Consider the following 15,661-nt stretch of genomic DNA (forward strand, 5'->3'; position numbering starts at 1 on the left):
ACAACGCCTTCGTAGCGAGGGGGCCATGCCCAGAGTGCTTCGGAGAGAGGAGGCCACGCCCAACCAATCGGGGAACGTTATGACGTCATGGAGCCAACAGAGGAGTCATTGTAACGGTCTCCAAAAATGAATATTAGATATTATTCCCGATTCAATTATATATCATTCACTCTCCTATGCCCATGGTTTTCGCCTGTATTATTTTAACGCAGACAATGAGATAGATTTTTGCTTCTTTTTTTAAAACTTTTTTCTTTTCTTATTTGTGCAGAGGGAATCGAGACATTAGAAATGTTTCTGACAGAAGAACCACCGACCTTTCCAGTTAATAAAATTAAGGTAGATAAGTAGAGCGGCAACCTTTAATCTTTCTTACAATTACTATTGAGAAAATTCATAAATGAGATCAGGTTTCAGGAAATGTAAACACATATAAACGTCCTCAATACACACTTAAACGTATTAATACAGCGTCAAAGATGTTCTTTGAAGCTAGTATTTGAGAAGCCCAGACACAGCCGGAGTCGCAGAGTAGGCGTCTCCAAACGCAAAGGGAGATCTGAGCCCTCTCAATGGATATTGGACGGATTTATGGTTCCTCAACTTCCATCCTGATTGGCCGACTGTAGCGTCGCTTTCCCTGTTCTCTTCCCTCGTTGGCGCCGTACGTTGTCAATCCTATGTACGCTCTTGCGTGGCAGGAGCGTCTGCCGAGCGCATCCATTCCCAGGAAGCAGCAGCGGCGTTCGTTTTATTCTAGAGAAGGGAAGCCTCGTATTTCGAGGTCAGGATATTTCCAAACGAGGTCAAAAGAGATTATTACATTGTTTTAGGGCAGCTTGCTGTCACTGACAATAAGCTATGTCTAGTCGTCGTTTTCCTAACTAATATGGACTATTTTACTGGGCAGTGGCGCGGTTGGCTTTAGCCGCTGACTGGACCCCCTCCTCGGGACACAATTGCCTCAAATTGGTCAAATTCAGATTTTTTTTTTCCACTAAAAAGGTGGGCTGGCTGCCAGCCAATCGGGGACCCTGGAGCCGGACACGGAGGTAGGACTGAGGACATGTCCCCACAGCGTTGTTTGTCGGTGTGTCGGTGTGTTTGTTGTCTCGACGGCGTTGCAGGGACGCAGGGGGAATGTCAATCGGCAGACAGTGAATGCCTCCTAATGGAATCGCTGCCCAATTACAGGAACTTGTGTATTCTGTCCGAAGGATGGATGTTTGAAGCCCCCTGCAGCGAGGGGACGTGGTTTGTGATGAACGGGGTCGGAGGGGCTTTGGCCGCTGACGTATGTGGCTTATGATCGCTTGCTGGTGGTCGTGACTCGTGCATAACGTGCATGTATAACGTGCATGTTTAACATGCATGTGATTCAGTTTCTATTTATAAACCCGTCCAGTTGCATGCTGGTGTCCGACGCCGTGTTTACTGTTTGATAAATGCTTTATTTTGTCATAAGTGCCATGGGTTCTTGTCTCCTGGTGCTCTGGTCGGTGTATGCGTCTTTATGGAGGACATTTCCACACACTATATAATGTATTTTCAGAAAGGTGTGCTGGTAATATCCTAATGATGACAGCACCTTGTGTTGATTACGGGTTATAAGAATTGACTATACTACTAGACAAAGCAAAGCGACCAACTGGTTGATCACATCATCATCACTAGACGTCTGTCTCACTGTGAGACACCCATGTCAACTAAGTTTGCAGAGTCTGGTATAAATATCATGTCGCCGCAGTGTGACGACTATAATGGTACCCCCCCCCCCCCCCCAAACACTCTATTAATGATCACACTAAATAAGTCAAGTACAATTACAGCCTCTGGTTTGGCTCATGGGAACAGGAGCCATTCCTGCGCTGCCCATGTAAGGCCTGTGTTTGGTCCTCCGTAGACTTCAGAGGACCTTTTAATATACAAAGCGTTCAATGCATTCCCCAGTGTTTATCTGGTTGTGTGGTAAAGTTAGAATGACTAACTTGTCTATTTTCGAAGAGTGTGGATATGCAGTCCGATGAGTTGAGAGGGTACTGTGTGTGTGTGTGTGTGTGTGTGTGTGTGTGTGTGTGTGTGTGTGTGTGTGTGTGTGTGTGTGTGTGTGTGTGTGTGTGTGTGATGAACAAGGAACCAGAGCGAATGTTTGAAATGTTTGACTAGCGTCTGGTCTGACTAGCGTCTGGTATGGTTACCCTGTCTGTCTGTCTGTCTGTCTGTCTGTCTGTGTCTCTCTCTCTCGCTCTTGTTGACCTCACTGTAAGTGGTCAATAGCCTCTGCACAATGTACATAATTGTAAACACAGCGGTCTCATTCATGTTTACAATTATTGGTCTAATTTGACTAATTTGTCTATGAAAAAGACCTGTGCTTCAGTGGATGCTATATCCTCAATTTAAGATTTCGTTGTCATCTATTTCCTAAAATAAAACGCTTCTTCATTACCTAGTATAAACCAAGTCCATTCAGGGGAACATCCCAGATGCTTTCATCACTCTGTCCTGCTCTCCGTTGTGTGTTGGCTGTTGTCTCGGTCTTGTATACGGGTGGCATCTACCTTCCCTTCTAGGGAGACATAAAGCTTGTCGGGCTGTAAATCGTCTCCAGGAACCCTGAAACTGTTGACGCTTTAGTCATCACACCCACTCCAGGCAGGGGTCAAGAGGTCGGTCACCAAGTCCAATCCGAGGCGCCCAAAAACGTCCATGAACTTCAAGAGACGGAGTGGGTGATGAGTGCCCCCCCCGGGGGTCAGGAAGTGTCGCGGGCCCCCCCGGTGATTGGTGGGAAATGGGAGGGGAGAGGGAGCGGGCAGGGGTAGACATAACAGCGCTATCTATCTGCAGTCGGCTGCCTTCGCTTATCTCTGCCGCCGTGGCTAATCTAGCCTTTGTGCCCGCGGTGATGTAATGCTCTGTTTTCAGAGGTGGTCATCACCCCGGCCCACCTGAATGGCTGCTTTCAGACGAGTGTTTCTCACATTAGCGTGTTGTCGTCAATACTGTGTTTTGCTTGTGTGGGGAGCTCCCTGATGACTGCTGGTTTAGCCTGAGACTTATGAATAAGTGTTGCCTGTGAGGATGGAAGTCTTTGTGGTTTGATTGACCGCCTCCTCTTCTTGCGGTTTGTCTGTCCGTCTCTCGCTCCCACGCTCTACTTTCTCAATGTGCCCATTGTCTCTTCTCTTGTATGATGTTTTTTATCTATAATGTATTTGTTTTAATCTCAAGATAAAGCTGTCCTTGTGCGTAGACACTACATTAACCCCATGAACTGCAGTCACTACGTTAAAGGTAACACTGAAAAAAGGGGCTTTGAAGTGTTTTAACCAGCAAGCCAGATGGGTTATAGGTGTATAAATGATATTGCAGTAAATAACACAAAGCAAAAACTGAAGTCTGAAACTTTCTAACAAGATAAAACGGATATCAAGAGGTAAATTATTTAATAACAAAATTTCGACATTTTGTTGCCTTGTGACGACAGTATTATCCAGTAAATCCTGACACTACTTCTGCGTCTTAAACACACCTCTCAGAACCACTATTACGGACTGTGGTATTGGAGTACCCTCTGTAAACCTGGAGTGTGAAGCCCCCCCTTGAGTGTCCGCGTGTGGGAAACAGTTTGCTGCTCTGCCCTTGGGATTCAAACCAGCCTGAAGCTTCCGGACTCTTCCCTTCCCCTCCGCGGGCTGTCGGGTTGTAGCTAGCTGTATCGCGTGTTTGCTGCTGGTTGTTGACATGTTTGTTTGTTTGTTTGTTTGTTTGTTTGTTTGGTTCCAGGATAGCGTGGCCATGACGGGGGGCACGACGGCGGCCGCCCTGCCCATGAGCAACCACACGCGGGAGCGCGTGACCGTGGCCAAGCTGACGCTGGAGAACTTCTACAGCACCCTCCTCACACAGCATGAGGAGCGGGAGATGAGGTGGGCGCCTCCTAGCGGCCTAGCCTCCTAGCGGCCTAGCCTCCTAGCGGCTCACGGTTCTCACTGAGGGGTTATTTATCTGGATGCATCTCAGGTCCTTTTATTTTATTTGTTTATTTTGATGGGGACCATGCATATTTATGAACATTGTTGTTTAAAATACACCATGTAAATATGCCAGAATTGGTCAAAATAACTACGGTACTTTTCGTCTGCAGTCCCCTAGGCATGTAACTAACATAGAGACAGCCAGCATTCATACAGCACAAACAAACTCTCTCTTTCTGTCCGTCTCCCTGTCTTTGTCTCTGTCTCTTTTGGCCTTGCTTTAACCGCAACGTCATCCTACCTACCTTATCGAATTGCAATGTTCAACCTAGTCAGTAGTGTACGTACAAAAAAGAGCAATTTCTTCAGGGCCTTCGCCTGACCAACTCCAAACTAGTCACTGACCATAACCATATCTAACGATCTGTAACCTTAGATCTAATCTCTCGAGCATCGAACTGGAGATAGCTAACCCTATGCTTCTTACCTGAAAGCTAACCATATGTAATCTCAAAGCTTACCTTGTGGCTAATCCTAAAGCGGAGTGTTACCAACCGCGACCCTGATGCTAACCGTATAGCTAAGCGCTACCTTCCCCACCCTATAGCTGGCTCACCGGTGTCCTCTGATGACCCCTCCCTATGCCGACCGACCTCAGTGTCTGCCTTCATGTACATCCTGTCATCGGATCCCTGCCATCTGTAGACGTATCCTATCTCATCTAGAGCCTCTGCCAAAGGCTGCATTGGCTACAATGCAGTACCACTGCATATGCAATGTCAAACTTTATACACCGCTGCACTTTAGGGAACTTCGTCAGTGGAGTCCCAGCCTCCTACTAGAACCTTGGGCTATAAATAGTCCCGTGGATGCAGTACCGCAGGCTGGATGACGTACTAGAAGTGATGAACATTTCTTTACGGTTTTTAACAGATTTCTTTTTTTTCTTCACAGGCAGAAGAAGCTGGAGAAGGTGATGGATGATGAAGGCTTACTGGATGACGAGGTAAACTTATTCAGCTCCAACAGTGTGACAGTGGGAATGTAAATCTTGAGCCAACTATTTACATACAACCTGGTCTTTCTGTGTTTGTGTATGTGTATGCATGTGTATGTTTGCATTTGTGTGTGTCTGTGCGTGTGCGTACGTGTGTATGCGCTTGCGTGCCTCTGTGTATTTGCGTGCATGTGTCTCTGTGTGTGTGTGTGTGTCCGTCTGTGTGTGGTTCTGTCTGTGTGTGTGTGTGTGTGTGTGCGTGTGTGCGTGCGTCTGTGTGTGCACGGTACAGAAGGTGATGCGGCGCTCCCAACACGCCCGTAAGGAGACAGAGTTCCTGCGGCTGAAGCGGACGCGTCTCGGCCTGGACGACTTTGAGTCCCTGAAGGTCATAGGTCGCGGGGCGTTTGGAGAGGTACCCGTTTTCGTACAGGCCCCTCCCCCTTCTTGGGTGTCCACATTTGGTCGGCTGCTTAAAGTCCCTCGTCAGTTGCACTTACCCAAAACGACTTACAAGCGAAGAAGGGAGAAATCAAATCATAAAATCAATATGAGAGCAACTATAAAAATGCTAAGTGATGCACAAGCAAGTTTCTGAAATGATCAGACAGAGCCCGGAGAAGCTTTAAGACTCTGAACAAGAGTCAATTTGGCCATAAATGCCTGGTCCCCCTTTTTATAGTTTTATAGTTTATATTCGGTGCATTCACTTTATATTCAGTACATCTGGTAAACTGCTGAGGTTTGATGAAGGCATTAAACCATTTTTAATGACAAGCATTGGCTTAATTTGGTGTCTATGACCCCTGGCAGGAACGAGACTCGCAACCAAGTTCTCCTTATTTCGTCCTTCTCTCTCAGACTCTCTCTGTCTCTCTGTCTCTACCTCTCTGTCTCTCTCTCTGTCTTTCTCTGTCTGTCTGTCTGTCTGTGTGTCTCTCTCTCTCTCTCTCTCTCTTTGTCCGTTTGTCTGTTTGTCTCTCTGTCTCTTTCTACATTGGCGCTAAAGGCTGTTAAACACATGGGTCTGTAACCGGGCTGGCCAGAGGGAAACATGTGGTGTTTGTTTACCCTGGTATTAACCCTACGCTGATCAACATAGCCACGTTTATTCAGATCTGCCTACACACACACCGTGTTTAAAGGCACAAGGAAATGAAAGTGGCCACACTCGAATCCATTACATCAGAATAACTAGAGTGTTCATTTCCTTATCCGTGTATCCCCTGAATGTCCCGTATTACTTGTAAATGATACGAAATGAGTGCGATCTTAAAGCCACTCCACCTATGTGATAGAGATCCGCTGATCGATGGTCAAACGGCGCCCCCTGCAGGTGCGGCTGGTGCAGAAGAAAGACACAGGACACATCTACGCCATGAAGATCTTAAGGAAGGCCGACATGCTGGAGAAGGAGCAGGTGGGAACATCCCTCTTTCTTTGGCGGTAAAACGTTACTGATGACTGCGGTCGGAATATCTTTTATTTTTAGATTACGTTTATGTTGTCGGGGAGACCGGGAAACCACCATGAATGATTGCTGCCAAGTTCATGCGTCTCAGAAGGAGAAAAGACTTTGTTCTTATTTAATGCCCAAAAGGACTACTGGCCTTATTGAACTCTACTCAGATGAGTGTGAGCCTGTTGACTTACAGCACAGATCCTAATGAACCACGTCTGACCCTCCGTCATCACCATGGACTCCGTAATAAATGCTTGCTTGCACACAAACCAAGCCAAAGAGACGTCATAAAGAAAGACTTGAATTTTCTACTCGTTTATTCAGAAGAGACTTTAATCCAAAGCGACTTACAGTATACCCAGATAAGGCTTCTTGTTTAAAGGGTTGATATAGCGGTGCGAGTGTGACTAGCCTTTACAAGCCCCTTTTGAAAACCTCACAAGTGGGCGTGTCCACCTAGTTGTGTGCTTGATAGATGAGCAACATTTGCTTCAGTCCACTGGGTAGGCTGGTAGACTGATCTATCAAGCCTACATCTATGTGGACACGCCCAATTGTGACGTCACTAAGGTAAGGAAAAGGCTTGACATCACCCCTTTTAAGTACGCCTACACTGCTGTCGACATCGGGGATCGAACCCGGTACCTTTTTTAGCAGGGGTCCGGAATATATTCATATTTCATATTTATTGTTTTCTATTACCGTTTTTTTTTATCTATTTTGACTCTAACCCTGTATTACTTTCCCACCTTTGTATTGTAACTGTTGCACAGTAATTTCCCTCGGGATAAATAAAGCATCTTGAATCTTGAATCTTGAACACTTCTACCCCTACACTCTTCGGCCCCTGAATAACTCTCCTTCCTCATCCTCTCCTTCCTCATCCTCTCCTTCCTCACCCCATTCATTACCCCCCCCCCCCCCCCCCCCAGGTGGCTCACATCCGGGCGGAGCGAGACATCCTGGTGGAGGCGGACGGGGCGTGGGTGGTGAAGATGTTCTACAGCTTCCAGGACAAGAGGAACCTCTACCTCATCATGGAGTTCCTGCCTGGAGGTGAGCACCTGGCCTAGGTCTCCTCCCGGCACCTGAGACCGTCCCCTCTTAAAGGGGAGGTGTGTGTGTGTGTGTGTGTGTGTGTGTGTGTGTGTGTGTGTGTGTGTGTGTGTGTGTGTGTGTGTGTGTGTGTGCGCGGTTGTGTGTTCAGGTAAAGTTCAACAACAGAGTCGTACAGGGAAGGCTTTGTAACAGGCCTTCAGAACTAGTCCACATACCAGGTGTGTCAGGTGTGGGGTTCTGGGTCTAGAGTGGTTCTGGGTCTACAGGGGTTGTGGTTTCTAAAGGGAAAGGTGCTGAATTCAGTCCTCAATGTTCCAAACTGATAGGGGGCAGCCTGTTACCAGGAGATTGGGAGGTTTGGAGGGCCACCCCTATTGGCTGGTTGGTAAGATGTATAGTCCCTCCCTAACGGTCTTTGGTCCCGCCTCCTTCCCCCCCAGCCTCAAACACATCACGCCACTGACTGAGTATAGCCTATAGATAACTGTTTACAGTGAATCCGGGCTATGCTGTCGTCAAGGGTATAGCACAGCAGCTAACACAGCATCTGTCTTGTATCTGGCACCTGAATGTCTCAGGGTTAACTGAAGAGATGGACCCTGAAACATTCATGTCTCAGGCTCTCAGTCTTCAGTAGCTTATTTAGTTTGTGTTGGGTGTAGAGTTGTAATATTAATATTACTTCAAATTTGAACTTTGATTTATTCCGGGGGCTGGAATGGGTTTGGGTTATACTGTTTTAATTTGAAACTGTGCAAATACGAAAACAAAATTAGAAACGAATTAAACGGCTTGTATAACGGTTGATATAAGAGTACAGGCAGAAATGATGTCTCACAAGTCAATCTCAATCAATATGACGGCCGACATATTGAAGAATGGACAGCGAATGAAAGGCAGGTCCTACTCTTTCTAAGATGTTTTGTCTATCTTCCTCATCTTCCTCATCATCACCATCATGATCTTCCTCACCATCATTCTCCTCTTCATCCTCTTTATCCTCCTCCTCACCTTCATCTTCCTCTTCACCACCACCATTGTCCTCCTCCCCCTCCTCCCCCTCCTCCTCCTCTTCCTCCTCCTCTTCCTCCCCAGGGGACATGATGACCCTGCTGATGAAGAAGGACACCCTGTCGGAGGAGGCCACCCAGTTCTACATCGCCGAGACGGTCCTGGCCATCGACTCCATCCACCAGCTGGGCTTCATCCACCGCGACATCAAGCCTGACAACCTGCTGCTCGACTCCAGGGTGAGGACCCCCGGACGGGCTCAAACATACACGGGGGTTCGAAGGGACGACATTTGACTTCCACTGTGATTGGGCGGCGATGCCATCACTTTTGTGCATACCCTCTCTCCTCGTTAGAAACCACTGCAGAAATGCGCTCAGAAGCTGCCTCTTTGTGGACCTGAGCCATTACCAGAGGCTTCTAACCAATCAACATGCAGGCTGAGAGCAGTCGAAGCATTCAATCAGAATTGGAGAAGCTATAAAGAAAATGTTCTCTGCACATCCTAACCTAGGATTTGGAAAATTGAAAACAACCGACGGAATGGAGAGTAGCGAGTAGAATACAGACAGACAGATGTTAAGACAGAGGCAGTAGCAAGCTTTAGCACACACACTCACAAGTAACAGGATGTAAATGGAGGTTACGACGTCCACGCGCTGAAGCTCTTCCTGTCCCCTCCCACCTCCCCAGGGCCACGTCAAGCTGTCGGACTTCGGTCTGTGTACCGGACTCAAGAAAGCCCACCGCACCGAGTTCTACCGCAACCTCACCCACAACCCGCCCAGCGACTTCTGTGAGTTCCACCCAGTCTGAGCTGTGGGACGCTTGTACTTTGGTAAAAGTGTGGACCGTGTTTCTTACCGTTTGTTATCTGTTATTAAACCCACAGCCTTTCAAAATATGAACTCCAAGAGGAAAGCAGAGACTTGGAAGAAGAACAGGAGGCAACTGGTGAAAAAACTTTCTCTCAGCGTTTTACTTTGAAAAGGGCATCGTGGAGCTGAGTGACTTCCTGTCTCCAGTCTTTCACCAGGGTTACATTGGGCTGGTAAACCATGAGGTCACATGGATCCATTTTGGAACCATAGGAGCATTGAAGTGTTCGTTATTATGTTGGTAATGTTGGTAATGCTGGTAACATTGGTCGTCCTCTCCTTGTCTCCTCCTCTCCTCTCCTCGTCTCCTCGCCTTGCGTCCTCTCCTTGCGTCCTCGTCTCCTCTTTTGTCTCCTCCTCTCCTTGTCTCCTCCACTCCTCTCCTTGTCTCCTCCACTCCTCTTCTGCCCCTTGTCTCCTCCTCTTCTCTCCTTGTCTCCTCCACTCCTCTCCTTGTCTCCTCCTCTTCTCTCCTTGTCTCCTCCACTCCTCTCCTTGTTTCCTCCTCTCCTCCCCTTGTCTCCTCCACTCCTCTCCTTGTCTCCTCCTCTCCTCTTCTGCCCCTTGTCTCCTCCTCTCCTCTCCTTGTCTCTTCCTTTCCTCTCCTTGTCTCCTCCTCCTCTCCTCCTCTCCTCCACTCCTCTCCTTGTCTCCTCCTTTCCTCTTCTGCTCCTTGTCTCCTCCTCTCCTCTCCTTGCGTCCTCCAGGCCTACTCGACGGTGGGGACCCCAGACTACATCGCCCCGGAGGTCTTCCTGCAGACGGGCTACAACAAGCTGTGTGACTGGTGGTCGCTGGGGGTCATCATGTACGAGATGCTCATCGGTAAGGAGGGGGAGGGGGAGAGTGGGGGGGAGAGAGGGAGAGCAAGGGAGAGAGGGGGGGAGAGAGGGAGGAGAGAGGGGGGGAGAGAGAGATGGATGAAAGGAGAGGGAGGGAGGAGGGAGAGGGAGGGAGGATAGAAGAGGGAGAGAGAGGGAGGAAAGGAGAGGGAGGGAGGAGAGAGAGGAAGGGAGGGAGGGAGAGAGAGAGAGAGAGAGAGAGAGAGGGAGGTAAGCAGAGGGAGGGAGAGAGAGAGGGAGGTAAGGAGAGGGAGGGAGAGGGGGAGAGCAAGAGAAGGAGGAAAGGCGAGGGAGTGAGGGATGGAGGGAGAGACATTTTATCTTTTGCTGTAAGAGCTAAACAGTAGCGCCAGACTTCTTATCTTGATTCATGGCTGAAGTGTCTCAGCCTTGACAGGTCAGTTAGGCTCCAGACTTAACGACCGCATCCCTCAGATACCAAAGTATCAACCGAATGACTGACGAGGAGCAGGGCCATCAATAGATGAAGCAACATCTGAGGATTAATCGTGTGTGTGTGTGTGTGTGTGTGTGTGTGTGTGTGTGTGTGTGTGTGTGTGTGTGTGTGTGTGTGTGTGTGTGTGTGTGTGTGTGTGTGTGTGTGTGTGTGTGTGCAGGGTACCCCCCGTTCTGCTCGGAGACGCCCCAGGAGACCTACAGGAAGGTGATGAACTGGAAGGAGACTCTGGTCTTCCCTCCTGAAGTCCCCATCTCAGAGAGAGCCAAGGACCTGATCCTCAGGTGTGTGTGTGTGTGTGTGTGTGTGTGTAAAGTTTAACAAACAATAACAGGCCTTCAGAACTAGTCCATATACTGTACAGAGTTCGGGGTCTCCAGGGGTTCTGGTTCTGGGTCTCCAGGGGTTCTGGTTCTCTTAGGGGTTCTGGGTCTAGAGGGGTTCTGGTTCTCTTAGGGGTTCTGGGTCTAGAGGGGTTCTGGGTCTAGAGCGGTTCTGGTTCTCTTAGGGGTTCTGGTTCTGGGTCTAGAGGGGTTCTGGTTCTCTTAGGGGTTCTGGTTCTCTTAGGGATTCTGGGTCTCCTGGGGGTCTGGTTCTCCAGGGGTTCTGATGGGGGGTTCTGTGGTCCCAGGTACTGCACGGACGCAGAGAACCGGGTGGGCGCTGTGAGTGTGGAGGAGATCAAGGGTCACGCCTTCTTTGAGTCCGTCGACTGGGAACACATCAGGTGACCTGTTCATCTTGTCTGTTGTAAATTAAAGCTAGGGTATGTAACATGACTAAATTAAAGGTAGAGTAGGCTACAGTTGGAAATGATAGCTAGAGTATGCTGCAGTTATGAATTAACTTACTAGGCAATGAGACCATAGTAGTTGAATTGGTATCTGAGTGCTTACATCGTGAATTATTTGAATCATGTTATCTCTGTCGTTCTTTATAAATTTAACTGGTTGATCGTCCGCAGGGAGCGACCGGCGGCCATCTCTATCGAGATCAAAAGCATCGACGACACGTCGAACTTTGACGAGTTCCCTGAGTCCGACATCCTCCAGCCTGGTGCGTTCACACACCTCACCGCCCGCATTCGTTCACCAAATCATTCATTACCAAATCATTCATTACCAAGTTAAATCCACGGTACAGGATGCAAGCTAATTTTTAAATGTTTTAAAAAGTAGTCTCTGATTTAAATGTTTAATAATAACCACGATATTTAAAAATAATTCTGTCGTTTCTTATTATTATATATAGAAGGGGCAAGTTGTATTGGAAAGCTGGATGCATTCAGGTTATTCACCTGGTGTCTGGCGCCCCCTTGAGTCGACCGGATTCATAGCATCCCATAACTTCCCGCTTTTTGTCGTTGTTTCTTTAAGCAACCAACGTGACGGAGCCGGACTTCAAGTCCAAGGACTGGGTGTTCCTCAACTACACCTACAAGCGCTTCGAGGGCCTCACCCAGCGCGGAACCATCCCAAACTACATGAAGGCCGGGAAGGCTTAAAGCACCGCCCAACCCAACCCCACCCTCCCACCCCAGGGAACACAGACTTACCACGGACACAGGGTTCTGGGGGCTGGTCGGCCCCCCTTCGCTGGTGCTGACCGCAATCTTTACCCCGACGTCTCCGACGACCATTCTCCCTCCTAGACTAGTCGCATCCCTCGCTCGCATTTCAGGAGTGCAGATGCCCTGCCCTGGTTTTGTTTAGTTTTTAGGGCCAACCATGGCGTCCGTCGCAGGCCCGGGTCTCCCTTTGTGATTGTTCAGCGCCGCCGCATGTAAACGCAGACGTGAAGCCTCGGCGGGGCGGAGGGGTTGACCCCCAGAAGGGGTACGTTAAAAGATGTAAGGGTTGTTCTTATTTTGTTTCAGAAAAGGAAGACCTTCTTTGAGACAAACTGACCCGTCTGGTGCGGAGGTTTAGCTTCGGTGCGTTTGACGTTTCGTCGGGTTGTCAAAAGTGTTGTTGTTGCCAATATCGACCCTTGGTCGAATCGGTTTGATTTGTGTCATGGGAGAAACATTCCAACCTCATCGCCGTCACGCACCAATCAGGATCAGGGTTGGCTCTGCTTCTCTTGGTTACCGGGTAGACCTCGCCAATTCAGAATAAACATCCAGGTTCCTTCCTGTTTCAAAGTAATAGTCGACAGGTCACCTTAATGTTTCCAAATAATAGTATCTCGGTTGCTTTCTGTTTCAAAATAATAGTTTCCAGGTTCCTTCCGGTTTCAAAATAAGAGTGTCCAGGTTCCTTCCTGTTTCAAAATAAGGGTGTCCAGGTTCCTTCCTGTTTCAAAGGTAATATTCTACCGGTTCCTTCCTGTTTCAAAACAACCGCTGACGGGATCCTTCCTGCTTGCAAAACAATTTTCTACATGTTTGAAAAATATAGTCTGTGTGTATAATCTTCGCAAGAGTCAATCACACTCCTAGCTCAATAAAAAACATGCAAAGTGCCTTTTAAGAGTAAATACTGAATCTTAAATGTAACTGATGGTAACCGATAGTGTTAATCGAGTGGCTAAGGATACCCCCCCCCCCCCAAACTCTCTCACTGCTTCAATCCCCCCTACGCCTCCGGATGTTAAATAAGTCTCATACTGTCATCTGTGAAACTGACAGCAACGCGTAGAACCACCTCGAACTACTGACCAAAGAATTGTCATGGTGACCCCCCCCCCCCCCCCCCCCCCCCTACAGACTCACGGCCTACTCTACTGGAAGATGGATATCTTAGGGTGGTAGTGGCAGAAAATGGCATCGAAGCGTAGTTCCTCACTCCGTTGTGCACCCAAACGTTCTCGCTTGGATGATTTCCTCCCGTAACAACGTTTCATAGGATTGGAAAATCGATTTGGTGCGCTGCTGTTTCACTGTTCACTTCCTCTGTATGCTCCCGCTTCTGATAGGGCGCATCCCATTGGCTGTCTGCATTGAGCTACCTGGAGGAGAGAGAGCTGGGTGAGGGTGGTGGGGGAGGGGTGAGGGTGGTGGGGGAGGGGGGGGGGGGGGGGGGGGGGTCAGGTTCAGGGTAAGCCTATTATGCTATGGGTGCGTATTACTGTTTCCTTAAAACTACCTTTACTTCAGAATAGGAGTGTGGTCGGACATGTGTGTGTTTGTGTGATGCGAGTCCCAGTTGGAGAGAGGTTGGAGAGTGAATTGGTGTTGTGTGTATTATAGGAGGAGGAGCGAGAGGCTGAATGAATGAATGCAGGGCCGCGAATCGGGTCCCGCTGGCTGCACTATAGCCGCCCCCTGTTGGAAACGTTTGAGGAGGCGCAGTGAACAATCCGGAGCAGTATGGCCTGGATTGCTTGCGTTTTGAATCGAGTACGCTCTAGAGAAACTGTGTTTTTGTTTGTATTTACCGTAATCAGAGAGAACCGCCGTTTGACTTTGTGAAGAATGAAGAAGAAGATGGTATTGGCGTTGTTTGAAGCCCAGAGCAGGTGAGGTGTTCACCTGTGGGTGTGGGTGTGTGTGTGTGTGGGTGAGAGAGAGACCACCAGCTGAGGCTTTGGCGTTGTGGTTAGGTACAATTTTACTTGGTCACGTGTCAATCCTGCTTACCCCATCTTGGACGATTATTATCTCAAAGAGGCTGACTTACACCTTTGGGATCCATAGTCTGTACCTTTTTTTTGTTTTCCTTTTTATTATTAGGAAGATGTGGTCAAAACCATTAACGTATAGTTTTACATCCAGTGGGACTAAAACGTGTAACTGGGCCAAACAGTCTCTCGCCACCATAAGTTACTACGCGTATTAACAGAGTTCCTCAATGAAGTGTTTATTTTATTTATGTTCCAGATCCTATGCTGTTCTAGAATGAATGCAGGCTTAGCAGAAAGGCAAAGCCTTACTAAGCAGTGGGTGGAAGCTTCTAAAAAGCTTGAAAAGAGGGGACACCGTGCAAACCTGGCAACCTCAAAAAAAAAAAAGATTCTAATAGACACATTTCACAGACTCATCGTATGCAGGTGCATGTGTTAGACGTTGTTAATGATAGAAGACCTACTGCAAACATTATACCGCCTATGGATTGTTCGAGGCTGAACAGGGTTTTTTCGTATTTTAACTGGCAATGTAATGAGAAGACCGGGTTATTTATTATTATTATGATTATCAGTTATTCGTTGGTCTCAAAGTGCCCCAGAGGAGTGGCTGTATCGTATGGGTTGCCATTTAGGTAGACATCCCCCTTTAAACAGTCTACCATCCAGTCTCATGATGTTTGTTTTTCCTGTTTTGTGTCCTGGTGTGTACATACCGTTGGAAGGGAGAAGTATTGCATAGTGAGCAACGCTGCTTAGACAACCATTAATATATATTTACCTTTGTTGAGAATTTAGCTTTTTTTTTTTTCATAAGACATTAAAATGTTTCATTTCTTCAAAGCCAAACATGTGTGTGGGTTTTGTTTTCTGTGGAAAATGCAGTGAAATGCAGATAGGCTAAAGAATCTACACACACACTCCTGGCCATGGATGCATTACTTATTGCATCTGGAGAGTTGAGATGCAAAAGCCTCTAAACGCCACCTCCGTCAAAAATGAGATAAAAACATTGAGCTCTCTCTCTCTCTCTCTTTGGTCTCTCTCTCTCTCTCTGGTCTCTCTCTCTCTCTGGTCTCTCTCTCTCTCTCTGGTCTCTCTCTCTCTCTCTCTCTCTTGGTCTCTCTCTCTGGTCTCTCTCTCTCTCTCTGGTCTCTCTCTCTCTCTCTCTCTGGTCTCTCTCTCTCTCTCTCTTGGTCTCTCTCTCTGGTCTCTCTCTCTCTCTCTCTGCTCTCTCTCTCTGGTCTCTCTCTCTCTCGATAGAGATAGAAATATATTGTGGCAACCCGGTCCTTGTTGTTGCCGGGTTCCACGTACAAACGACGCTTGGCAGTGAGGGTTTAGCCGTTAAAGGCATTTATTACAGACAGCTTCAACAAACAAGGTACTCACGGCCTCTAGGGCCTCCGTG

The 15,661-nt window shown here is 48.0% G+C and overlaps 1 protein-coding gene across 1 annotated transcript; it reads left to right on the top strand.

The window, feature by feature from the left end:
* The first annotated feature begins 693 nt into the window (after positions 1-693).
* Positions 694-15,099, top strand: LOC115541893 (serine/threonine-protein kinase 38-like). The gene is made up of 14 exons (XM_030353815.1): positions 694-1,052; positions 3,790-3,932; positions 4,935-4,986; positions 5,270-5,392; positions 6,314-6,397; positions 7,372-7,495; positions 8,594-8,748; positions 9,203-9,305; positions 9,402-9,463; positions 10,095-10,212; positions 10,847-10,970; positions 11,318-11,413; positions 11,651-11,742; positions 12,063-15,099. Exons 2-14 carry the CDS (start codon positions 3,802-3,804, stop codon positions 12,188-12,190), a joined length of 1,392 nt encoding a protein of 463 aa, XP_030209675.1. The 5' UTR covers positions 694-1,052; positions 3,790-3,801; the 3' UTR covers positions 12,191-15,099.
* The last annotated feature ends 562 nt before the right edge of the window (positions 15,100-15,661 follow it).

This window comes from Gadus morhua, chromosome 4, assembly GCF_902167405.1.
Source record: "Gadus morhua chromosome 4, gadMor3.0, whole genome shotgun sequence".
Lineage (NCBI taxonomy): Eukaryota > Metazoa > Chordata > Actinopteri > Gadiformes > Gadidae > Gadus > Gadus morhua.

Excerpts from the sequence above, each read along its gene's own strand:
- LOC115541893 (XM_030353815.1), top strand. The coding sequence starts at position 3,802 with ATGACGGGGGGCACGACGGCGGCCGCCCTGCCCATGAGCAACCACACG. Across the intron at positions 8,749-9,202 it reads ACCTGCTGCTCGACTCCAGG|GGCCACGTCAAGCTGTCGGA; the intron begins GTGAGGACCCCC and ends CCACCTCCCCAG. Across the intron at positions 11,743-12,062 it reads GTCCGACATCCTCCAGCCTG|CAACCAACGTGACGGAGCCG; the intron begins GTGCGTTCACAC and ends TGTTTCTTTAAG.